The sequence below is a fragment of the Mastigoproctus giganteus genome, chromosome 6, assembly GCF_048544385.1.
Source record: "Mastigoproctus giganteus isolate SK-2022 chromosome 6, ASM4854438v1, whole genome shotgun sequence".
Taxonomy (NCBI): Eukaryota; Metazoa; Arthropoda; class Arachnida; order Uropygi; family Thelyphonidae; genus Mastigoproctus; species Mastigoproctus giganteus.
This window is the reverse complement of record NC_143580.1, coordinates 171296410-171323108: the sequence shown is the minus strand read 5'-3', so window position 1 is coordinate 171323108 and position 26699 is coordinate 171296410. Positions and strand designations below refer to the sequence as shown.

General features: G+C 38.7%; 1 protein-coding gene across 2 annotated transcripts in view; it reads right to left on the bottom strand.

Annotated features, from left to right (window-relative positions):
• Positions 1-26699, bottom strand: part of Tmem63 (transmembrane protein 63) — a 440514-nt gene that overhangs the window by 251997 nt on the left and 161818 nt on the right. For both annotated transcript variants that reach the window (XM_090375486.1, XM_090375485.1), the window contains exon 11: positions 25020-25137. In XM_090375486.1, the coding sequence (XP_090231612.1) occupies positions 25020-25137 (118 nt within the window). The remainder of the gene's footprint in view (positions 1-25019; positions 25138-26699) is intronic.

Here is a 26699-nt window from a genome sequence, read left to right as displayed (position 1 = left end):
AGACGGTTTCGGAATGTGGTCTGCATGCCTATCGGCCCAAGAAGAAGCCTTTGTTGACCCAACAAACGAAGAAGCAGCAGCTTGCTTGGGCTAAAACGCATGTTTCATGGATAAAAGAGCAATGGGACAAATCACCTTTTCTGACGAATTGAAATTCAACCTGCATGGCTCAGATGGGAAGCAATATGTCAGAAGATGAAAATCAGAGGCATACCATCCTGACTGCATAACACCAACTGTAAAGTTCCCCACCGGTCAGATCATCTGGGGATGCATAACAAGCAAAGGGGTGGGGCAAATTAAGTTTATTAACGGAATGGTGAATGCAGAAACCTACACTGCTATCTTGGGGGAGTGCGTGAAACCCGTTATTAGGGATCACCACACAGACGTCCAAAACTGTATTTTTCCACAGGACTCAGCACCTTGCCACACAGCAAAAATTGGTACGTTTTATGCTATTTAGATTTAATGATGAGTTTGTCTGCTTGTCTCACAAGGTTTATAACATACACCAATGTTTTCCCTCAAGGTGCAGTCATACCTCAGAAATGCTGGCATTACAGTGTTGGACTGGATGGCAACAGTCCAGATTTGAACCCTATTGAAAATTGCTAGTACATAACTTTGTCTAAAATTGCTCAGAAGAGGCCAACAAGTATGATTCAGCTGCAGGAGAGCACTGTAAGGGTGTGGTACCACGAAATTGGGCAACTGTATATCCAGAAGTTGACTAACGCTATGCCAGATCTTTGCAAGGCTGTAATTGCAGCTCAAGGAGGAACAACAAAATATTGAGGACTTATTTTGCTGATTTACAGTACATAATACTATTACGTTAACTTTTCATTTCAGTTTGTACACGTAAATGCAAAAAATGTATGTCTCGTTGTCATGATTGCCATTTGCATGGTTTCTCATATTTCCATTAATTACGCATTTTACCCTTTGGGAAGATATTTATGGCAATTAGTTATATCAGGTAGAGTCTTTTTATTGGATTCCATTCACAGAGATATATGTCCCATCTAACAAATGCATTTCAAACATTTCTGCAACTCATAATGTAAAACACATTATTTGCAAAATTCATAAGTTATGCAGTTTTTGTCCACCACTGTAGACTAACCACTGCATTAAACAACAGAATAATTACCCCCTTATTGCTACTGGCACAAGTCATATATATCACTGTTGAGTCAGTTCGGTGTGAAATAAGCACTGGGAAAGCAAAAATAAGGGTAGGAGTGTGTTATAGAACAAATAACTCTGATGATACAGAGAAATAGAGTGAGGCAGTAAATTAGAATGTCTTATAATGGGGGATTTTAACTACCCAGATATTGACTGGAACTTGTGGTTTGGTCACTTGCACACTAGCAAGACATTTGTGGATTTACTGGATGATTTTTTTTTCTACTGCAGCATGTTAAAGAGGCAACCAGAAAGAGTAATACTCATGATCTAATTATCAGCAGTGGTTATTCATGCATATAAGATAAAGGAACCACTAGCTGACAGTGATCAGTGTACTGATGTGGGATTTTCTTAAAGATGTAACTACCAACAAGGGTAAAGGGAAAGATTTTTGTTTTCGTAAAGGTGACTATGGTGGTCTCAGACAGTTTTTAAATTCTATACAGTGGGACCAACTGATGATGTTACCAACAGCAAATTCTAAATGGGAACAATTCCAGGAATTAATCTTGGAAGCTACTAGGCTTTTCATATCAACTAAGAAATACTGTTCAAGGGTCCCCGAATGCCCCTCTGGAACTGGTCAAATTATTTGTTCTATTATAGAAAATTAATGATCAATAAAGTTATTATTATATATTTCTGTAAAAATAAGAATAAAGTTGAGTTGTTTTAAACATAAACCCATATATATATATAGGGGCAGTGGCAGACTGGGTCTAAAAATATTGGTTGCCAGGAGACAAAGGGGGAGCCCACCCATAACTATTATATTTTCAAGCTACTAAAAGGTCATTAACATTTTTAACATATTGTCTAATGTTATTTCAAGGGGGCCCACTTGCCATCGGGCAAGCTGACACCCTGACTAGTTCGCCACTGTATAGGGGTCCACAAGCTTTTTTTTATTTTTGAAAGGGTCAGTAGATCTCAGTAGTTTGGGAACCACTGACTTAATCAATACTTAACCCGATGGTACTGACAGGTTATCTAACAGATGATCTTTAAAAATAATGTACTCACATTAATTGTTAATCAACGATTAAAAATCTTAAAATTTTTCTACCTTCCAAAATATAGACAAACTGTTACTGCAAAAGTTTCCAAAGTGAATATTTTAGTTTTCATACAAAAATTGAATGCAAGAACCTGTCAGACAATCCAACACTATCTTTGCAACTTTTTGGTTTATTGCTTGGCAAGTATCATCATACCACAAAAGCACTAATGCTGTTTGCCTACAGTTTCAGATTATTTGTTTTTCTTCTCTCACTAATTCAATAAACATTTATAGCCTTACCCAAGCTGTTTCTGAAAATTTTATTGTTTTCAGACAGTTAAGATGGAAAACAAAACCCGATTTTCTCTCAGGGCGGTGGCTATACTGTAGGAAGGAAGATAGATAATTTTAAATTTCATGCACTGTGAAATTCACCAAAAAAGTAGTGGTAGTGCAGGGTCACTTGTCAAGTTACCTGCAGTATTGGCAGTTAATCTGACAGGTAACACTCAGAAATAACATTCCAATTTTAACTGCTAATCAATGATTAAAAATCCGAAATGTTCCCTTAACTTCCTAAATATAGTCAAACTTTAATGGCAATAGTTTCTTAAGTGATTTTTTATGGTTTTTGAGAAATGCAAGTGAGAACCGTAAAGGTTACTTAACTGTTTGGTTTTTTGCTCAAAGAGTAGCATAATACTGGATACGTGCCGACATTGTGTTTGTATTAAGTTTCAGGTTACTTGAAATTAAGAAATGTTTGGTCTTCTCCCACAAATTCAATATACAGTAAAATCTTGTTAATACAAACTCGGTTAATACAAAGTACTCATATGAAGCACACACCATTCCCCTGCGAAAGGATAGGCTTTTCTATGTAAACATATTCGTTCATTACAAAATTCGGTTAATATGTATTACAAAGTTCTTTTTCACCCCATGAGAAATAAATATTGTCATTTTGTATGTTTAACACAAATCTTGGCAGAGCGATCCGATTATTGCCCCTGGCCACCTGGCTCCCTACTTCCCGAAGGATGGCACTGATTGTTAGAAATCAGCTTTGTGTAAACAAAAGCAGTTTATGGTAGCTACAATGTCAAGTGCACTCTGAGAAACATCTTTCTGAAGGATGAGTTGTTAAATTAACAAAATAATAAAGAGTTTTTCTAAGTTGTTTACACGTACTCCCTTGCTCTCCACGGGAATAAGGTCAGTTGCAATTGTTACCCCAGTTCAAAGAGTCTTTTGCTATCGTATACAGCAATCTGTTTTTTTGTGCCATTTTATCTGAGCTGATGTCTTTTGCAGAACTTGTCTTTCGTTTACATTAAATCTTATCTAATAGTATTATGGCGACAAAACGTAGACGGACAGAATTAAGCCTGGAAATTAAACTAAAAATTATACAAGAGGCTGATAGGATGGAAAGAAGCAAAACAGACATTGCAAAGGAATGCAACATCCCATTACCTACTTTATTTACAATAATGAAAAACTGAAAAAGACTTGAAGGAGTGCGCGACACTGTAGCAGATATGAAAAACAGGAAATGAATTCGTGGTACAAAACACGAGGAGCTTGAAACAAAACTCTTTGAGTGGTATCACAAAATGTGTGCATCTGATTTGCCACTAATGGGTCCAATTTTGCAAGAAAAGGCAAATTATCTAGCTCAACAACATGGGATTAGTAGCTTCAAATGCAGCAGTGGCTGACTCCAAAGGTTTAAAGACAGGAATAACTTGGTTTCGCAAAATGTTTGTGGTGAGTCTGGATTAGTCGACAAAGAAAAGGCTACAGACTGGTTGTATTCTGTACGGTCCATCCTTGAAAAATACGAGGCAAAGGATATTTTTAATCATGACGAGACAGGTTTATTTTATAATTTCCTATCAAACAAAACATTTGCTGTTCGAAGAGAGTCTTGTCATGGTGGAAAATTAAGTAAACAAAGACGCACCGTTCTGTTATTCTGCAATTCAGATGGCAGTACAAAACTACGCCCACTTGTGATTGGTAAGTTTTCCAAGCCAAGATGTTTTAAAGCAGTTAACCAACTTCCCTGTGATTATGAGGCCAATAGAAGTGCTTGGCTTACGGTCAAAATTTTTCAATCTTGGTTATCAAAACTGGACAGAAGAATGGCTTCAGAAAAAAAGGAACATTTTGATGATTCTAGACCGTTATATAGCACATTCTGCCGAGACACTTAAGTTGACAAATATACGGCTGTTGTTTTTAACCCCCCCCAATACCACCAGTTTAATGCAACCACTGGATAAAGGCATTATTTATAACCTCAAGAGAGCATAAAGAGTCCGCCTGCTAAGGTACTTGGATCTGCAACATAGGAGGAGGGAACAATTTTCAGCCAAATTGGAATGTCTTAGATGCTATCCGTAATTTTGTTATTGCTTGGGAAAGTATTACATCAAGTGTAATAATCAACTGCTTCAGAAAGAGTGGCTTTGGAGAGAACATCATCGAAAAACATGGTCCAGCAGATGAATGTGATAGCAACAGTGAGGAATGGAGGAAATTGAAGGAGCATATGGATTTTGTTGTCAAATTTGAGGAGTTTGTGAAGGTGGCTAATGAAGTTGCTACCACTGCAACGTCAACAACAACAACAGAAGAGCTGCTGGGTACCAAACAAAATGATGACGGTTTTGTTACCAGCGACAGCAAAAGTGAAGAAGCGCGCAAACTGCCATCGAAAAAAGATGCCCAAAATGCACTGAACATAATAGAGAATGTGTTGGCCTGCAGTAACATTGACAAAGAAAGAACTATTGCATTTGATAATGTCTGTGCTGTAGTTAAAAATGCATATAGGACAAAAACTATGCAAACAACATTGGGTATTTTCTTTAAATTAGATTAATTTATTAAAAAGTTAATGGTTTGTATGTCTCCTTTTATATTAAGATTCTAATTCTTTTTACTGTGATACTAAAATATTGTGACATCAAAATATATACTGTACATTATTTTCATTTCCGTTAATATTGCTTTTCTCTTAGTTTATCTTACAAATAAAATAAAATCTTTAAAAAATATGTTATTCCTATTACTGTATTGTTAAACAAGGCTTTTGTTTTTATTTTATTTTATTAATTTATTTTTAATATTATTATTATTTATTATTTTTCTTAGATATACAGTAGGTACCAGAAAAAAAAAAAAAGGGGTAAAATTGAGACTTTTGGGGGACTTCGTTACAACAAACATCATTATTACAAAATGTGAAAATTTAGGTCCCTTGAACTTTGTATTAACGAGATTCCACTGTATATCAACATTATTAGCCTAGTTGTTTTTGAAAGACTTATTACTGTTTTAAGAGTAAAGGCAATTATACAAAACCCAATATTCTCTCAGATGCTGCTGGAAGCAAGATATGTAGTTTCATATTTTGTGCACCAAGAAGCACAACAAATTTGAAATAACCAAGAATTAATGGAAGTAATAAGCTATAACATTTGGAAAATTGCTTCAAGTATTAAGAACAAATTAAGAACAGTGTACTACTGCAACAGGATCTAGAAAAGTTAGGCAGATGGGCTGAGAAATGGCAATTGAAATTTAATATTAATATATGCAAAGTACTGCATATGGGTAACAGTAACCCCAGAGTAACATACCAGTTATGTGGTACTATACTCAAGGTAGTGAAAAATGAAAAAGATCTGGGGGGGGGGGATCAGATATAAAGTTCTCTGACGATGCAGACAGGCTACCATGACAGCTCGTGGTTTTGTCAATGATATACAGGAATTTTGAAAGCAGGGATAAGGATCTTGAGTACTGCATATAGGTCTGGAGGCCTCATTTTAAGAAGGATGTGGAGCTAATGGAACGGGTACAGAGAATGGCAATGACATTGGTGAGGGGGGGAACAAAGGGTTTCTCTTAAGATGAAAAGGCTACAGTTCTGCAAATTTAAGCATTTATAGACTAAGCACCTGAAAGGGTGATCAGACTGATGTGTTTAAGGCTTTGAATAGATTGAGTAAGCTCAATGCTGATGAAATTCTTCCTGTTGTTCAGACCACAGACACAGATGAGGCAACACAATTTCAAAGTGAGGAAGGATGATTGCAGAATAAATGTGTGGAAGTTTGCCTTTAGCCAGTGGGTGGTTGATTGCTGGAAGTTGATAGCTTAAAGAAATTCAAGGAAGAAGTAATCAAACTATTGGAAGGAATGAATAGGAGAAATGGGAGTGTCCCCCTTTTTTTTTTTTTTTTGATGATGCTGTATAATCTTGATTTCTTGCATCATTTGCCACTGCTAATGCTAAATTAGATTTTTATATGTATAGACTGTCATGAAGCTCTACAATGAAATATTGCCATTGAAAATTGAAACTATTCTATGGAAAGATTCAGAAGCTGATGAAACTGAAAAAGCAAGCAGTACAGTTGTTTATGAAAAATTATGATTATTCTTTATTAAGTGCTTGCATATCCAATATGACCAGTCAGACAAGATATTCCCTTAACAAATTCATGCTTTGATTGCCATATAGCTACATTCCTCTCTAGGAGGGGTCCTGCATTACTTCTTTAACCAGTGGTTCATAATTTAGTCAAATTAATAAAATAATATTAAAATATATATATATTTTATTATAAATAAATAAATAAATATTTTTTTATTATTTATATAAATAACATATATATATTTATAAAATATAAATAATAATAATATATGTATATATTTTTCTCTCTCTCTTTCAGGATAATGAAACAATTTTTTTTGGCTGGTGTAACATAAGCCTCAGGCTTCCTTGCAACAACACTAATAATAATAATAATAATAATATATAGAGAGAGAGAGAAATAAAAATCATAAATGTTGGGAAAAATACATGTTATATCCTTGCAGCCACCAATCCCAAGCAGGAAATAAAGCTTAAAAAAATTTAACTCAATAGTACTAAATTTTAAAGAGTTAAAAGTGTGCTTGTGTAAAGTAATAAAATAACTGTTGTTTTGTATATTTATCAATGATATTGATGAAGGAATATCAGGCTTAGTGTCGAATTTTTGAGATGATACAAAGGTTGGCAGGGTTGTTAATGACAGTAATGGCAGTGTGCTACTGCAACAGGATCTAGATAATTTAGCAGATTGGCTGAGAAGTGGCAACTGAAGTTTAACATTGACAAATGCAAAGTACTGCATATGGGTAGAAGTAACCCCAGAGAAACGTACCAACTGCGTGGTACTACACTTAAGGTGGTAGAAAATGAAAAAGACCTGGGACTAATTGTGCAGGCAGATATGAAGTTTTCTGAGCAATGCAGACAGGCTGCCAGGGCAGGTCATGGGGTTGTGTCAATGATATATAGGAATTTTGCTAGCAGGGAAAAGGAGGTGATTATCCCTCTGTATAAGGCAATGGTCAGGCCACACCTTGAGTACTGCGTACAGGTCTGGAGGCCTCATTTTAGGAAGGATGTAGATTTACTTGAGCGTGTACAGAGAAGGGCAACAAGATTAGTGAGGGGAATGAAGGGATCCTCTTATCAAGAGAGGCTTAAGTTCTGCAAATTGCAGTGGCTGGAGACTAGGCACCTGCGCGGTGATCTGATTGAGGTGTATAAGGCCTTGAATGGGTTCAGCACGCTGAATTCTGATGGGATCCTTCCACTTGTTCAGATTACGAACCTAAGAGGGCATAAATTCAAATTAAGAAAAGACAGATGTAGATTGGATATGCGGAAATTTGCCTTTAGCCAGCGAGTGGTTAATTGCTGGAACAAACTTCCATCTGTCGTTGTGGAAGTTGATAGGTTGAATAAATTTAAGGAGGAACTGGACAGGCATTTGGAGGGAATGGTGTGATTTTTTTTTTTTTTTTTTTTTTGGCTGATGCTGCATAAGCTCATACATTTGCTTTCTTGCATCACATGCCAGTACTACTACTACTACTAAAAGGAAAACTCCAAATTTTCAGTGAGATAGTAGGTCTCCTTTCAGACATGAAATTATCACAAATGTAACTGGAACCTTACAATTTGATATTACTGACAGTAAACTTTCTTGGGCATTATTTTCCATTATGGTTAATGGTTGAAAGGATATTAAAAACACATATAGACAATGTAACAAAAATTTATTTTATGTTTTTTTGTTTTTTTTTATTGCATTTTTATTTCAATTTCAATTTTTTTTCCCCCTCAACTATACAGTTCCAATAGATAAACAATTAATACTTAAACCATTTATGTTCATAGTTTTGAAATTTTATTAACCTTCCAAATTTCTGGAAAAATCTCATTCTAAGCGGATTACATAATGTCCAGAAACTCACTCACTTATGAAAGGGTTAAAAAGGAACAGAGTTATAAATACAAACAATAATCCTATACGTGTTTTTTTTTTTTTTTTTTAATTAATGAAATTTGAAGTACCGAGTAAGTCATCATATGCAGTTATTGTAGGGATTTTGGAGACACTGTGTCACTCTGACATAAGGATGCAGAATTTGAGTATGGGGAGAACAATATGTACAGAAAGGATAGACAGCACAGGAGAGTGGGGAGGGATATTATCTTAGTTAAGCATATTAAATCTAAGGCAGTGCCTCCAATTGAAATGGGTGCACAGTGCAATATCAAATCAGTTTGGTGTGATACAGTGACATGTTGCCACCTATTAATTGTGTTAACAAGTAATAGCAGCTATTTCTAGAGTAGCTTTATATTCCTATTTACGGTATTTAAAGTTAAAGTAACTTAGATAGAGATGTGTAGGTATTACTTAGTATCAGAAAGGGTATCAAATCCACGTGTTTACCGTTCATAAACAGCCGCCATTGTTGCGTGAAAATTAATCAGTAAAATCTATTAATCTTGTCGAACTTCATTGGCAATTAAATTGCACTTTTAACTATACATATAACCACTTAGGTTACAGAACATAAATAATTAGTAAAAATAAATAATTAATACATAACTTGATACAGAAGTTATATAAAGGGATTTCGTAGATAACACTCGTTACTGAAACGCGATACAACATATCCGGAATTATAGTATAGTGCATAATATAATATTGTCAATTAATCAGTAGATCTATTAATCTTGTTAAACTTCATTGTCAATTAAATTGTACTTTTAACTATATATATATAACGACTTAGAGTACAAACGTAACAAATAATTAGTACATACTTGATACGGAAGTTATATAAAGGGAACTCGTAGATAACACTCGATACTGAAAAATAAATATAGGGTTATAACTGTGTTAAGATACAAGTTTAAGGTTTTAATTTTGTTCTGAAATTGTAATTTTATTGACATTTAAATCGAAATCATGACTCTGACCAGAGCAGCAAAGCAAAAGGCTCAAGCTAATGGGAGTGCTGTGACTCAGGGGAAAACTGAGGGGGACAGTTGCCCTCTGAATCACAGCCTTTTAAGATGCACTGTTTGCTTGATGTTTGCGGAGCAATCGGGTACGGGACATGATACTGCCATGGGAGATGTCTTTGTGTGTGCACGATGCAAGGAGTGCAAGGAAATTAGGCGACAACTCGGCGTTGTTATGGGCCTATATGAGACCTTGAAGGACAGGGTGGATGCCCTCGAAGGAAATAAATTGAGGGGCCCATCAAGCTCTCAGCTGCCCACATCAATGCCAGAGCTTGCACTTGGTCATCTTGCAACACAGAGGCAGCCCCCAAGGCAGAATGCGCTGGTCCCACAGGAACTAGTAGTTGTTGGTGACTCTATTGTCAGGGAAACGGGGAACATGCTTTGTAAAAAGGATAGGTGGAACAGGACCAGGGTATGTCTGCCAGGGGCAAAGGTTGATGACGTGGTAGAGCAGATATCATCTTTTAAGGGCACTAAAGGTGATATAGTTGTACACATTGGCACTAATGATATTAAGAGTAGGAGGCCAGCGGAATTACTTAACAAGTACAGGTCACTGTTGAAAAAAAGCCGTGAAGTAGGGTTGAATTTGAAAGTGTCTGCAATTCTGCCCAGACACGATAGGAGGGAGTATATGATGAGAGCCTTGTCGATCAATTCGGACCTGGAAAGATTGTGCAAGGCTCAAGGGGTAGAATTTTTTTCAGCCTGGAATGTACTTGTTAACAGGAGAGATTGCTTCTACAGGGATGGGATACACTTAAATAGAAAGGGTGCAAGAATATTTGCTGATGCTATCGAGGCAGTGTTAGGTGGGTCGGAAAACTGCTAGCTTGGGGGGAGACAAAGAATAATGGATTAACAGTAGCCACTGGCAGAGGTGAAAGAGATTCTTGCACTGCTTCTATTGGAATGAGCAGAAGCCTGAAAAACAAGATGCAAGATATTTTAGAGACTGCTGGAAGTCATTGTGATACAAGTAAACACATGGGTTGTGTTAGGGTAGCTAAGAATAGAAAAAGGTGCATGTATACTTGCGTGTACACCAATGCTAGGAGTTTAGTAAATAAATTTGATGAATTTGAGGTATTGCTCAAAACATCAAAGGCAGATATTGTTGGGATATCAGAGACGTGGTGTCACACAGATATAAGGAATGCAGAACTGGAATTTGGGGAGTACAATGTGTATAGAAAGGATAGAAAGGACAGGAGGGGAGGAGGGGTTATGCTATTAGTTAAAAAACACATAAAATCCAAGGAAGTGAAGCCAGTCGACATTGATGGACAGGGCAGTGTCGAGTCAGTTTGGTGTGACATAAGCATAGGTAAATCAAAATTGAGAGTAGGAGTGTGCTATAGGCCTAATGACTCTGATGAGTATAATAAGATACTGTACAGGGAAATAGAATGGGCCAGTAAATCAGAGAGTCTTATAATGGGAGATTTTAATTTCGCAGATATTGACTGGAATTTGTGGGTTGGTCACTCACACACCAGCAGGGCTTTTGTGGATTTATTGGATGATTGTTTTCTACACCAGCATGTTCGGGAGGCAACTAGAGGGAGTAATACTCTTGATCTGATTATCAGTAGTGATTCTTCATGCATTAGGAATCTGCAGATAAAGGAACCACTGGGTGGCAGTGATCACAGTGTGCTGAAGTGGGATTTACTCAAGGAGGTAACTACCATCAGAGGTAAAGGGAAGGGTTTTTGCTTTCGTAAAGGCGACTATGATGGTCGAGACAGTATTTAAATTCTATACAGTGGGACCAACTGATGATGTTACCAACAGCAAATTCAAAATGGGAAGCATTCAAGGAACTAATCTTGGAAGCTACCAGGCTTTACATACCAACCAAGAAATATTGTTCAAGGTTCAGGCCTAAATGGTTGTCAGATGAACTAATGAGACATATGGCAGAGAAGAAAAATGCATGGGATACATACAAATTAATGGGTGACATGGAAGCCTATGATAGATATAAGTTGGTCTGTAACCAAGTCACAAAGGAGATTAGACAGGCAAAGGCAGATTATGAGAAATCCTTGGCAAAGGATGCAAAGAAAAACAGAAAAGAGTTCTTTACCTATTTAAACTCAAGAAGGAAAGGGATGAATCAGATTGGTCCACTGGATGTTGATGGTTCAACAGTTGAGGATCCAGCTCAGGTGGCTAACAATCTAAACGAGTATTTTGCATCTACATTCACACATGAGGAGTTATTCAGGAAGGGGAATGTCGTAGGTGAAGTAAACATTGGCAGTGGGCTAGATTATTTTCTAATAACTGAGAGGAAAGTGGAGGAGAAATTGTTGAGGATAAACATAAAAAAGGCACCCGGGGTGGATGGGATCTATCCAGTTATATTAAGGGAGGCAGCAAAGGAAGTAAGAAAACCCCTAGCCATAATTATGAGAGCTTCTTTGGACTCAGGGGAGGTACCCATGGACTGGAGATGTGCAAATGTAACCCCAATTCACAAAGGAGGATCAAAGGCTGACACAAGTAATTATATACCTGTTAGTTTAACTTCGGTTCCAGGAAAATTAATGGAGGCACTGGTTAAAGAAGCACTGCAGGATCATCTGGACAAGAATTCAGTTATAGCTCAGACACAGCATGGTTTTGTTAAAGGCAGGTCTTGTCTGACCAATTTGATTGGATACGATGATGTAGTCACAAAAGAACTGGATGCAGGGAATAACTTTGATATTATATATTTGGATCTTAGAAAGGCTTTTGATACTGTTGCGCATGGAAGACTGCTGCACAAATTGGAGAAGTGTGGCATTGGAGGCAAATTGCTGCTATGGATAAAGGGATGGTTGAGTGGCAGAAGACAGAGTGGTAATCAATGGACACTGCTCAACGTGGACTAATGTTATTAGTGGAGTTCCTCAGGGTTCAGTGTTGGGTCCATTGTTGTTTTCTGTATTTATAAATGATATTGATGATGGTGTATCAGGCTTAATGTCCAAGTTTGCAGATGATACAAAGGTTGGCAGGGTTCTTAAGGACACTACTGATACTATGCTGCTGCAACAGGATCTGGAAAGGTTGAGCAGATGGGCTGAGAGGTGGCAAATGAAGTTTAACATTGACAAATGTAAAGTACTACATATGGGAAACAGTAACCCCAGATCAACGTATCAACTCTGTGGTACTACGCTGACAGTGGTAGAGAATGAAAAGGACCTGGGGGTAATTGTGCAGGCAGATATGAAGTTCTCTGAGCAGTGCAGACGAGCTGCAAGAGTAGCTCATGGTGTCTTGTCAATGATATACAGGAATTTTTCAAGCAGGGACAGGGATGTGATTATTCCCTTGTATAAGGCATTGGTCAGGCCACACCTTGAGTACTGTATACAGGTCTGGAGGCCTCATTTCAGGAAGGATGTAGAGCTGCTGGAACGAGTACAGAGAAGGGCAACAAGATTAGTGAATGGAACAAAGGGTTGCTCTTACGAAGAAAGGCTTAAGTTTTGCAAATTACAGAGCCTGGAGACTAGGCATCGGCGAGGTGATCTGATAGAGGTGTATAAGGCTTTGAATGGCTTGAGCATGCTCAATGCCGATGGGATTCTTCCTCTTGCTCAGAATAATCACCTGAGAGGGCATAAATTCAAATTGAGGAAGGACGGATGTCGGATAGATGTGCGGAAATTTGCCTTTAGCCAGAGGGCAGTTGGTTTGTGGAATAGACTCCCATCACTTGTTGTTGAAGTTGATAGCCTAAATAAATTTAAAGCTCAGCTGGACAGGTATTTCGAACGAACGGAGGGGTGAAATGGGAGTAGTGGTTGTTTTTTTTTTTTTTTTTTTTTTTGGCTGATGCTGAATAAGCTTGCTTTCTTGCATCATATGCCTCTGCTAATGCTAATATTTATTTTTATGATAGTTTTAAAAACCATTGTAGGAAAGCACAACCTTTCAACAAGGTTCAAGAAACATCAACAGTCTTACTCTAGTTGAATAGGACTAATAACTGTGATGGGTAAAATGTAAAAATATACAGAGAAATAGAGTGGGCCAGTAAATCAGAATATCTTATAATGAGACTGGAACTTGAGTTGGTTATTCACACAATAGCAAGACTTTTGTGGATTTATTGGATGTATGTTTTCTACAGCAGCAGCATTTTACAGAGGCAACAAGGTGAAGGCATTTTGTAGGAATTCTTCATGCAACAAGAGTCCGCAAGTAAAAGACCCACTAGTTAGCAGTGATTACAGTGTACTGATGTGTGATTTCCTTATAGATATACATATTGTGAAGGGTAAATGGAAGGGCTTTTTCTTTCAAAAGAAAGTTACAGTGGTCACAAAGGTTTTAAATTCTATGCACTGGGACCAATTGATATTACCAACATCAAATTCTAAATCAAGAGCATTCAGAGAAATAATTGTAGAAGACACTAAGATACTTTTCAGAACACAAAGAAATACTGTACAAGGCTTAGACATAGATGAATGTCAGATGAACTGATGAGCCTGTGGCAGAGAAAAAACTGCATGGTATGCATATAAATTATCAAGTGATAAAGACGCCCATGGTAGATAGAAACTATAGAATGCAATGAAAAACGCAAAGTTGTATGACACGAATAGCTTCAAGAATCGTCAGAAAAGTGGCAGCTAAGTTTTAACACAGCAAAATGCAAGGACTTACACTTGAGAAATAGCAACACCAAAATAATTTATACACTTGGTGAGGTTGAATTAAAAACAGTAGAAGTGGGAATTATGATATAGGCAAATATCAAGTTTCCTGAGCAGTGTAAACAGGCAGCCAAGAAAGCCCATGGTGTCCTATCGATTTATCAAACAATATCGTAGATATTCGGAGGATATAATCCCATTGTACAAGGCAATTTTAAGACTGCATTTGGAATACTGTGTTCAAGTATGGAGACCTTATCTGAAAAATATGCATTGATCTTCATGAGAGAGTACAAAGACGGGCAACTTGCATGTGGGATTAGTAAAAGGTAGACTGCATGAGGAAAGGATTCAGTTATGTGGGATATAGAGCTTGGCAACCAAGCACCTCAGAGGGAACTTTGAGGTTTGAAGGGCTCTGAGAGGGGCTAGTAAAATGAATGAAGATAGAATTTTCACTGTTTTAAAGAATTCCAAAACAAGGGGCCATAAATTCAAATTACAGGGGAAAAGGTTTAGACTAGATTGTAGGAAGTTTTCTTTTAGCCAGCAAGTTGATTACTGGAACAAGTTACCTTCACAGATATATCAGGCTGACTCTTTGAAGAAATTCAAAGGTCAAATAGATAGTTACCTATGTGAGAAAGGTAGTGCATAATTTATATTTTCTTATTATTATTTTTTTAATATATATAACTGGTACAGAAAAAGCCTGTGGCTTCCTCACACTATATGGCTAATACTAATATTAAAGTTGTTGTGGTTGTTATTTGGTTTTTAGAAGCATTAGCAACTAAGGCCATATTGCTCTGGGGATATGCGGTGGTCATTTCCTGACCTTTCCACATCCTCTGTATTTGGTGGTGACGGGCTCGAACCCCCAATCTAATCAAGAAGCGTGTGCTACGCACTGCTGCTCCTTCCCACCTGGCTATGGAGGCGCAATACTAAAGTAAAAGACTTCATTACTTACATCAACAGTAGAAGGAAGGAGTTCAATCATTGTTTCACTTGATGTTTTAACTGTTGATGATCCTACTAAGATTATTTACAACATGAATAGGTATTTTGTACTTATATTCACGTATCAGAAATTCTTTAGGGAAAGGGATGCCAGAAGTTTATCAAACTCGAACAGGAAGTTAAATGATTTCGTAATAAATGAGAGGAAAGTGCAATAGAAATTGATGAAGCTAGACATAAAAAAGGCACCTTGGGTGGATGGAAGCTATCCAATATTAAGGAAGGCAGCAAATGAAGTAGGCAAACATTTAGTCAAAATTATGAGAACATCTTTGGATTCAGAGGAGGCCCCATAGATAGATGTGCAAATCTAATTCCAATTCACAAAGTAGGATCAAAGTGTGACATGAACAGACCTCTTAGCTTAATTTCCAGGGGAAAATAATGGAATCACTGATTAAAGAAGTAATGAGGGACCTTCTAGATAGGAATAATTCATATCTAGAAGTTCCTATCTACACTGCAGTCATGGCATGAATTTGTTAAGGGGCAATTCTTGTCTGACTAATCTGATTGGATAATATGATAGGAGACCGGCGGAATTACTTGACAAGTACAGGTCACTGATGAAAAAAAGCCGTGAATTAGGGTTGAAATTGAAAGTGTCTGCAATTCTGCCCAGACACGATAGGAGGGAGTATATGATGAGAGCCCTGTCAATCAATTCGGCCCTGGAAAGATTGTGCAGGGCTCAAGGGGTAGAATTTTTTTCAGCCTGGTCTGTACTTGTTAACAGGAGAGACTGCTTCTACAGGGATGGGATACACTTAAATAGAAAGGGTGCAAGAATGTTTGCTGATGCTATCGAGGCAATGTTAGGTGGGTCGGAAAACTGCTAGATTGGGGGGATACAAGGACTAATAGATTAACAGTAACCACTGGCAGAGGTGAAAGTGATTCTTGCACTGCTTCTATTGGAATGAGCCGCAGCCTGGAAATTAAGATGCAGGATATTTCAGAGACTGCTGGGAATCATTGGGGTACAAGTAAACACATGGGTTGTGTTAGGGTAGCTAAGAAAAAGAACAGGTGCATGTATACTTGTGTGTACACCAATGCTAGGAGTTTAGTAAATAAATTTGATGAATTTGAGGTATTGCTCAAAACATCAAAGGCAGATATTGTGGGGATTTCAGAGACGTGGTGTCACACAGATATAAGAAATGCAGAACTGGAATTTGGGGAGTACAATGTCTACAGAAAGGATAGACAGGATAGGAAGGGAGGAGGGGTTATGCTATTAGTTAAAAAACACATAAAATCCAAGGAAGTGAAGCCAGTGGACATCGCTGGACAGTGCAGTGTCGAGTCAGTTTGGTGTGACATAAGCATTGGGAGATCAAAATTGAGAGTAGGAGTGTGCTATAGGCCTAATGACTCTGATGAGTATAATAAGAAACTGTTCGGAGAAATAGAGTGGGCCAGTAAATCAGAGAGTCTTATAATGGGGGATTTTAATTTCCCAGATATTGACTGGAATTTGGGGGCTGGTCACTCACACAGTAGCAAGGCTTTTGTGGATTTATTGGATGATTGTTTTCTACATCAGCATGTTCGGGAGGCAACTAGAGGGAGTAATACTCTTGATTTGATTATCAGTAGTGATTCTTCATGCATTAAGAATCTGCAGATAAATGAACCACTTGGTGGCAGTGATCACAGTGTGCTGAAGTGGGAGTTACTCAAAGAGGTAACTACCATTAGGGGTAAAGGGAAGGGGTATTGCTTTCGTAAAGGCGACTACAATGGACTGAGACAGTATTTAAATTCTATACAGTGGGATCAACTGATGATATTGCCAACAGCAAATTCAAAATGGGAAGCATTCAAAGAACTTATCGTGGAAGCTACTAGGCTTTACATACCAACTAAGAAATATTGTTCAAGGTTTAGGCCTAAATGGTTGTCAGATGAACTAATGAGGCATATGGCAGAGAAGAAAAATGCATGGGATACATACAAATTAACACGTGACACGGACGCCTATGATAGATACAAGTTGATCTGTAACCAAGTTACAAAGGAGGTTAGGCAGGCGAAGGCAGATTACGAGAGATCCTTGGCAAGGGATGCGAAGAAAAACAGCAAAGAGTTCTTTACTTATGTAAACTCTAGAAGGAAGGGGATGAATCAGATTGGTCCACTTGAGATCGATGGGTCAACTGTTGATGACCCTGCTCTGGTAGCTAACAAACTAAATGAATATTTTGCATCGACATTCACACATGAGGAGTTATTCAGCGAGGGGAATGCCAGAGGTGTATTCAACTCTAGCAGTAAGCTAGAGAATCTTGTAATAACTGAGAGCAAAGTGGAGGAGAAATTGTTGAAGATAAACACAAGAAAGGCACCTGGGGTGGATGGGATCTATCCAGTTATATTAAAGGAGGCAGCAAAGGAGGTAAGCAAACCCTTAGCCATAATTATGAGAGCTTCCTTGGACTCAGGGGAGGTACCCATTGACTGGAGATGTGCAAATGTGACCCCAATTCACAAAGGGGGATCAAAGGCTGACACAAGTAATTATAGACCTGTGAGTTTAACTTCTGTTCCCGGAAAATTAATGGAGGCACTGGTGAAAGAAGCACTGCAGGATCATCTAGACAAGACTTCAGTTATAGCTAGGACACAGCATGGTTTTGTTAAGGGGAAGTCTTGCCTGACCAATTTGATTGGATACTATGATGCAGTCACAAAAGAACTGGATGCAGGGAATAACTTTGATATTATATACTTGGATCTTAGAAAGGCTTTTGATACTGTTGCACATGGAAGACTGCTGCACAAATTGGAGCAGTGTGGCATTGGAGGCAAGTTGCTGCTATGGATAAAGGGGTGGTTGAGGGGGAGAAGACAGAGAGTGGTAATCAATGGACACTGCTCATCGTGGACTAATGTTATTAGTGGAGTCCCTCAGGGTTCAGTATTGGGGCCTTTATTGTTTTCTGTATTTATAAATGATATTGATGATGGTATATCAGGCTTAATGTCCAAGTTTGCAGACGATACGAAGGTTGGCAGGGTTGTCAAGGACACTACTGACACTATGCTGCTGCAACAGGATTTGGAAAGGTTGAGCAGATGGGCTTCGAGGTGGCAAATGAAGTTTAACATTGACAAATGTAAAGTACTACATATGGGAAACAGCAACCCCAGAGCAACGTATCAACTCTGTGGTACTACACTGACAGTGGTAGAGAATGAAAGGGACCTGGGGGTGGTGGTGCAGGCAGATATGAAGTTCTCTGAGCAGTGCAGACGAGCTGCAAGAGTAGCTCATGGTGTATTGTCAATGATATATAGGAATTTTTCTAGCAGGGATAAGGAGGTGATTATTCCCTTGTATAAGGCAATGGTCAGGCCACACCTAGAGTACTGTATACAGGCCTGGAGGCCTCATTTCAGGAAGGATGTAGAGCTGCTGGAACGAGTACAGAGAAGGGCAACTAGATTGGTGAATGGGACAAAGGGGTTCTCTTACGAAGAAAGGCTTAAGTTTTGCAAATTACAGTGTCTGGAAACTAGGCACCAGCGAGGTGATCTGATAGAGGTGTATAAAGCCTTGAATGGTTTAAGCATGCTCAATGCTGATGGGATTCTTCCTCTAGCTCAGAAAAATCACCTGAGAGGGCATAAATTCAAATTGAGGAAAGACAGATGTAGGATAGACGTGCGGAAATTCGCCTTTAGCCAGCGGGTGGTTGGTGGGTGGAACAGACTTCCATCCCTTGTCGTGGAAGTTGATAGCCTAAATAAGTTTAAGGCTCAGCTGGACAGGTATTTCGAACGAACAGAGGGGTGAAGTGGAAGTGGTTATTTTTATTTATTTATGTTACTTTTTTTTTTTTTTTTTTTTTTTTCTTGGCTGATGCTGCATAAGCTTGCTTTCTTGCATCAAATGCCTCTACTAATGCTAATGCTAATGCTAATGACATAGTAGCATTAGCATTAGTAGAGGCATTTGATGCAAGAAAGCAAGCTTATGCAGCATCAGCCAAAAAAAAAAAAAAAAAAAAACCACTTCCACTTCACCCCTCTGTTCGTTCAAAATACCTGTCCAGCTGAGCCTTAAACTTATTTAGGCTATCAACCTCCACCACAAGGGATGGGAGTCTGTTCCACCAACCAACCACCCGCTGGCTAAAGGCAAATTTCCGCATGTCAATCCTACATCTGTCTTTCCTCAATTTGAATTTATGCCCTCTCATGTGATTTTTCTGAGCTAGAGGAAGAATCCCATCAGCATTGAGCATGCTTAAACCATTCAAGGCTTTATACACCTCTATAAGATCACCTCGCTGGTGCCTAGTCTCCAGACACTGTAATTTGCAAAACTTAAGCCTTTCTTCGTAAGAGCACCCCTTTGTTCCATTCACTAATCTTGTTGCCCTTCTCTGTACTCGTTCCAGCAGCTCTACATCCTTCTTGAAATGAGGCCTCCAGACCTGTATACAGTACTCTAGGTGTGGCCTGACCATTGCCTTATACAATGGAATAATCACCTCCTTATCCCTGCTGGAAAAATTCCTGTATATCATTGACAATACCCCATGAGCTACTCTTGCAGCCTGTCTGCCCTGCTCAGAGAACTTCATATCTGCCTGCACAACCACCCCCAAGTCCCTTTCATTCTCTACCACTGTCAGTGTAGTACCACAGAGTTGATACATTGCTCTGGGGTTGCTGTTTCCCATGTGTAGTACTTTACATTTGTCAATGTTAAACTGAATTTGCCACCTCTCAGCCCATTTGCTCAACCTTTCCAGATCCTGTTGCAGCAGCATAGTGTCAGTAGTGTCCTTGACAACCCTGCCAACCTTTGTATCATCTGCAAACTTGGACATTAAGCTTGATATACCATCATCAATATCATTTATAAATACAGAAAACAATAATGGACCCAACACTGAGCCCTGAGGGACTCCACTAATAACATTAGTCCACGATGAGCAGTGTCCATTGATTACCACTCTCTGTCTTCACCCCCTCAACCACCCCTTTATCCATAGCAGCAATTTGCCTCCAATGTCACACTGCTCCAATTTGTGTAGCAGTCTTCCATGTGCAACAGTATCAAAAGCCTTTCTAAGATCCAAGTATATAATATCAAAGTTATTCCCTGCATCCAGTTCTTTTGTGACTGCATCATAGTATCCAATCAAGTTGGTCAGGCAAGACTTCCCCTTAACAAAACCATGCTGTGTCTGAGCTATAACTGAAGTCTTCTCTAAATGATCCTGCAGTGCTTCTTTAACCAGTGCCTCCATTAATTTTCCTGGAACAGAAGTTAAGCTCACAGGTCTATAATTACTTGTGTCAGCCTTTGATCCTCCTTTGTGAATTGGGGTCACATTTGCACATTTCCAGTCTATGGGTACCTCCCCTGAGTCCAAGGAAGCTCTCATAATTATGGCTAGGGGTTTGCTTGCTTACTTTGCTGCCTCCTTTAATATAACTGGATAGATCCCATCCACCCCGGGTGCCTTTCTTGTGTTTATCTTCAACAGTTTCTCCTCCACTTTACTCCCAGTTATTTCAAGATTCTGTAGCTTACTGCTAGAGTTGAATACACCTCTGGCATTCCCCTTGCTGAATAACTCCTCATGTGTGAATGTCGATGCAAAATATTCATTTAGTTTGTTAGCTACCTGAGCAGGATCATCAACAGTTGATCCATCAATATCAAGTGGACCAATCTGATTCATCCCCTTCCTTCTAGAGTTTACATAAGTAAAGAACTCTTTGCTGTTTTTCTTTGCATCCCTTGCCAAAGATTTCTCGTAATCTGCCTTCGCCTGCCTAACCTCCTTTGTAACTTGGTTGCATATCAACTTGTATCTATCATAGGCTTCTGTGTCATGTGTTAATTTGTAAGTATCCCATGCATTTTTCTTCTCTGCCATATGCCTCATTAGTTCATCTGACATCCATTTTGGCCTAAACCTTGAACAATATTTCTTAGTTGGTATGTAAAGCCTAGTAGCATCCAAGATAAGTTCTTTGAATGCTTCCCATTTTGAATTTGCTGTTGGTAACATCATCAGTTGGTCCCACTGTATAGAATTTAAATACTGTCTCAGTCCATCGTAGTCGCCTTTACGGAAGCAATAACCTTCCCTTTACCCCTAATGGTAGTTACCTCTTTGAGTAAATCCCACTTCAGCACACTGTGATCACTGCCACCTAGTGGTTCATTTATCTGCAGATTCTTAATGCATGAAGAATCACTGCTGATAATCAAATCAAGAGTATTCCTCCCTCTAGTTGCCTCCCGAACATGCTGATGTAGAAAACAATCATCCAATAAATCCACAAAAGCCCTGCTAGTGTGTGAGTGACCAGCCCCCAAATTCCAGTCAATATCTGGGAAATTAAAATCTCCCATTATAAGACACTCTGATTTACTGGCCCACTCTATTTCCCTGTACAGTTCCTTATTATACTCATCAGAGTCATTAGGCCTATAGCACACTCCTACTCTCAATTTTGATCTCCCAATGCTTATGTCACACCAAACTGACTCAACACTGCACTGTCCAGCGATGTCGACTGGCTTCACTTCCTTGGTTTTTATGTGTTTCTTAACTAATAGCATAACCCCTCTCCCCTTCCTATCCTGTCTATCCTTTCTGTAGACGTTGTACTCCCCAAATTGCAGTTCTGCATCCCTTATATCTGTGTGACACCATGTCTCTGATATCCCAACAATATCTGCCTTTGATGTTTTGAGCAATACCTCAAATTCATCAAATTTATTTACTAAACTCCTAGCATTGGTGTACACGCAAGTATACCTGCACCTGTTTCTATTCTTAGCTACCCTAACACAACCCATGTGTTTACTTGTACTGCAATGGCTCCCAGCAGTCTCTGAAATACCATGCATCTTGTTTTTCAGGCTTCTGCTCATTCTAATAGAAGGAGTGCAAGAATCTCTTTCACCTCTGCCAGTGGCTACTGTCAATCTATTGGTCTTTGTCTGCCCCCAAGCTAGCAATTTTCCGACCCACCTAACACTGCCTCGATAGCATCAGCAAATATTCTTGCACCCTTTCTATTTAAGTGTATCCCATCCCTGTAGAAGCAATCTCTCCTGTTAACAAGTACAGTCCAGGCTGAAAAAAATTCTACCCCTTGAGCCTTGCACAATCTTTCCAGGGCCAAATTGATCGACAAGGCTCTCATCATATACTCCCTCCTATCGTGTCTGGGCAGAATTGCAGACACTTTCAAATTCAACCCTAATTCTCGGCTTTTGTTCAACAGTGACCTGTACTTGTTAAGTAATTCTGCCAGTCTCCTACTCTTAATATTATTAGTGCCAACGTGTACAACTATATCACCTTTTGTGCCCTTAAAAGATGATATTCGCTCTACAACGTCATCAACCTTTGCCCCTGACAGACATACCCTGGTCCTGTTCCACCTATCTTTTTTACAAAGCATGTTCCCCATTTCCCTGACAATAGAGTCACCAACAACTACTAGTTCCTTCGGGACCAGCGCATTCTGCCTTGGGGGTTGTCTCTGTGTCACGCGATGCCCAAGTGCAAGCTCTGGCGTTGATGTGGGCAGCTGAGAGCTTGATGGGCCCCTCAATTTAGTTTCTTCGAGGGCATTCACCCTGTCCTTCAAGCTCTCATATAGGCCCACAAGAACGCCGAGTTGTTGCCTGATATCGATACACTCCTTGCATCGCGCACACACAAAGACATCCCCCTTGGCAATATCATGTCCCGTGCCCGATTGCTCTGCAAACATCAAGCAAACAGTGCATTTTATAAGGCTGTGAGTCAGAGGACAACTGCCCCCCTCAGTTCTGCTCTGAGCCACAGCACTTCCATTAGCTTGAGCCTTTTGCTTTGCTGCTCTGGTCTGAGTCATTATTCTATTAATTTATTAATTAATTATAATTAATTATGTTATGTTATTAATTATGTTAAATATAATTAATTATATTACGTTTGTAATCTAAGTCGTTATATGTATTTATTTAAACGTACAATTTAACTGCTAACGAAGTTCAACTAATGCTATCTAGTACGGTATATAACTATCGTATCACAAGGGCGGGAAAATTACGAATGGTAGCGAGTTGAAACACGTGGAAACCTTTACCGACACTTTTATGCAATTACAAGGCCGAGTAAAGAATAAATACACCAAATTAATCAGAAAATCACAAAATAATGTTATACTACTAAAATTAAATCAAAAGTTTTAGAAAAACAATAATTTCAAATCAATAAATAAGAAAAATCCACTTAGCGGCTTTGAACACGACCGTCTCTAGTAGCCTCGTCAGCAGATCACCAGTAACAAAGGAACTGGATGCAAAAAATAATTCTGATTTCATATACTTGGATTTCAGGAAACCTTTTGATTGCACATAATAAAAACTGATATACAAATGAGAAGTTGTTGTTGTTGTTTATTTGGTTTTTAGGAGCATTAGCAACTAAGGCCATATTGCTCCGGGATATGCGGTGGTCATTTCCTGACCTTTCTGCATCCTCCGTATTTGGTGGTGACGGGCTCGAACCCCGGTCTAATCAAGAAGCGTGTGCTACGCACTGCTGCTCCTTCCCACCTGGCTACGGAGGCGCCGACAAATGAGAAGGGTAACATTAAGGGCTTTAATGGCAACTAAATGGCAATAAATTACAACTATGGATAAAAGGATGGTTAGGAGGGAGAAGACTGAGGGTGGTTATGAATGGACACTGCTCTTTGTGTCAAAATGTTACTATTACAGTCCCCCCCACGGTTCAGTGTTGAGTCCACTGTTGTTTTCCATATTTATTAATAATACTGACAAAAGTTTATTAGGCTTAAAGTCTAACTTTGCAGATGATACAAAGGTTAATGGGGTAGTTAAGAGCAAAAATTAAGGTAAGCTACTACAGCTTACCTTAATTTTAGAAAAATTAGACAGAGGGGCTGAGAAATGGCAGCTGAAGTTTAACACTGACAAATGCAAGATATTGCACATGGTTAGCAGTAATCGCTGATTAAAGTATACCAACTGTATAGTACTATACTCAAGGTAGTGGGAAATGAAAAAGACATGGGAGATAATGTGTGCAGTCAGATATGAAGTTCTGTAAGCAGTGTAGACAGGCTGCCAGGCCAGTTCATGGATTTTGTCAATAATACAGAGGAATTTTGCTAGCAGGGATAAGGAAGTGATTATCCCATTGTACAAGGCAATGTTTAGGCTGCATCTTGACTACTGCATACAAGCCCTTATTTTAAGAAGGATGTGCATCTGCTGGGATGAACGCAGAGAATGGCAAAGAGATTGGTGAAGGAAACAAAAGGCTTCACTCCTGCAAATTGCAGCATCTGGGGACTAGACACCTGTGAAGTGATCTGATTGAGATGTTTAAAGCTTCAAATGAATTCAGCAAGCTCAGTACTGATGGCATTCTTGCTCAAACCACACGAGGCATAAATTCAAACTGAGAAAGGATCGTTGCAGGACAGATGTGCAAAAGTTTGCATTCAGTCAGCTTGTGGTTGATCGTTGGACCAAACTTCGATCTGCTGTTATGGAAGTGGGAAAATCAAGGAAGAATTTTTTTATTTATTTATTTTTAATTATTTTTATTTAATTATTTATTTTATTTTATTTTTTTTTTTTTGCTAATGCTTTATAGGCTATCTTTCTTGGACCATTTTCCACTACTAAACAGTAACACAATATAGTTTAGCAAACAACTGTGAAAGTAATACAAACCTGAGGGCATCTAGGACAACAGCAAATTCTACCACATATGTATGGTCTCATCTTTGGCCTCATTCCAGTTTCCTTCAGTACAGTTTCACACCATAATTTAGCCTGAATTGCAATCTCTCTAAATAACAAAATGAAATTTTTAAAACATTGGATTCTTTAATATTAAAGAATTTTCATATGTAATAAACTATTTTAGCTTGTCATTATGCAGCACATTTCTAATTAAGTCATTTACAATTGTCATTAAATATAATTTCATAAATAGAGGGAAAAATGACACTTCTGCAATATATTACGTATACATATCATAGTACAATTAGAATATTATTCATCTAATTTTTATTTCTTTCACATTATTCTTCTAAGTTTTCAAGTAGAAGAACAATATAAAGAATAATTAGAATATGAAAAAACCTTCATATTATTTTATTATATGCCTATTTAGTTTACAAGGAACAAAAGTAATGAATTGATTTTCTGAAGGAAAATAGCATCTTATACCATATTTATCATTTTAAACTCTGTAACATTCAAACTACGACATCAGTTGAGGTTGGTCCTTGAGGTTGTCACAGACATTCTCTCAGATATGCCAGTCAAGCTGTACTTGCTACCTGGGAGTCTAAAACACTGCTGGAACTGATATTCGGGTGACACTCAAGTCAAGTGGACCCTATTTCGGCAAAGTCCGGACGGTCTGTGACAGCCAAATCCTCTGCTTACACCTTCATGACGGTGTTACTGTTAGTAATCCTGGGTATAACCTCCATGCACAAGTACATGGTGGGTGACCACCCAGGTGTGAACCAACGTAAGCAGGGGTCGAGGTGTGGCGCCCACACCACATAAAGGAACGCCGGCCCTTTATGTTACCAGGCAGTACTAGGTGGTAGATGACTCTCATCAACCGGTGAAATATAACCACTTTGCTTATTGGAGGCGTGAAGTGGTGGAACCCATGTTTAGTCTCTAGAGCTAAGTTCCGATCAACCCTTCCCTATCTCTTCCATCATGCAGTATGATTGAGGTTAAGATGAACGTCGTGGCAAGATCCAATATTCCTTACATTTCGAGGGTACAGCTCTAAAATGGTGTTCGCAGGCCGGCTGCTAGTTAGTACACCAGACCAAAACTATTGGTAACTCTCTAGGAGGCTTCCGTATCAGCTAGTGTATAATCTTGCTACCTCTACTCTGCCAGATAGAGACTGGAGGGAGTCCGAGTAGTGTGTATGCGGTGAGCATTGTCGAGGCCCGTTATGTCAAGGATCTGAGTATATTCTTACCACATGTACGCCATATCCAAAAATTTCATGACTTCATACAACATGTCCCACCCACTTTTTCTTACTATTGAATACACCATGAATTGTCAAACTAATAGAGCAAGCTTATCTGCGAAAAGATCTAAACCTCCCAAGCACTTCGTAATTCATTTCACAAATATACATGTCTCAATTCTAATTTCAACGATGTCCATTTCCACTTGCAGTCTGCGAAACCCCATGTACTTTTTCTGACAGAATCTCAGTTATCGGTTGATTCAACTACTGCTCATCTCAGATGCCCAAATTATTCGCTGTATGATTCCTTTCGCCTCAAAGGTGGTACTTGTGCATATGTCCGTTCTGATATTCCCTGTCAGAGACTTGGCAATTTGGAATCTCCTCTCTTTGATCTC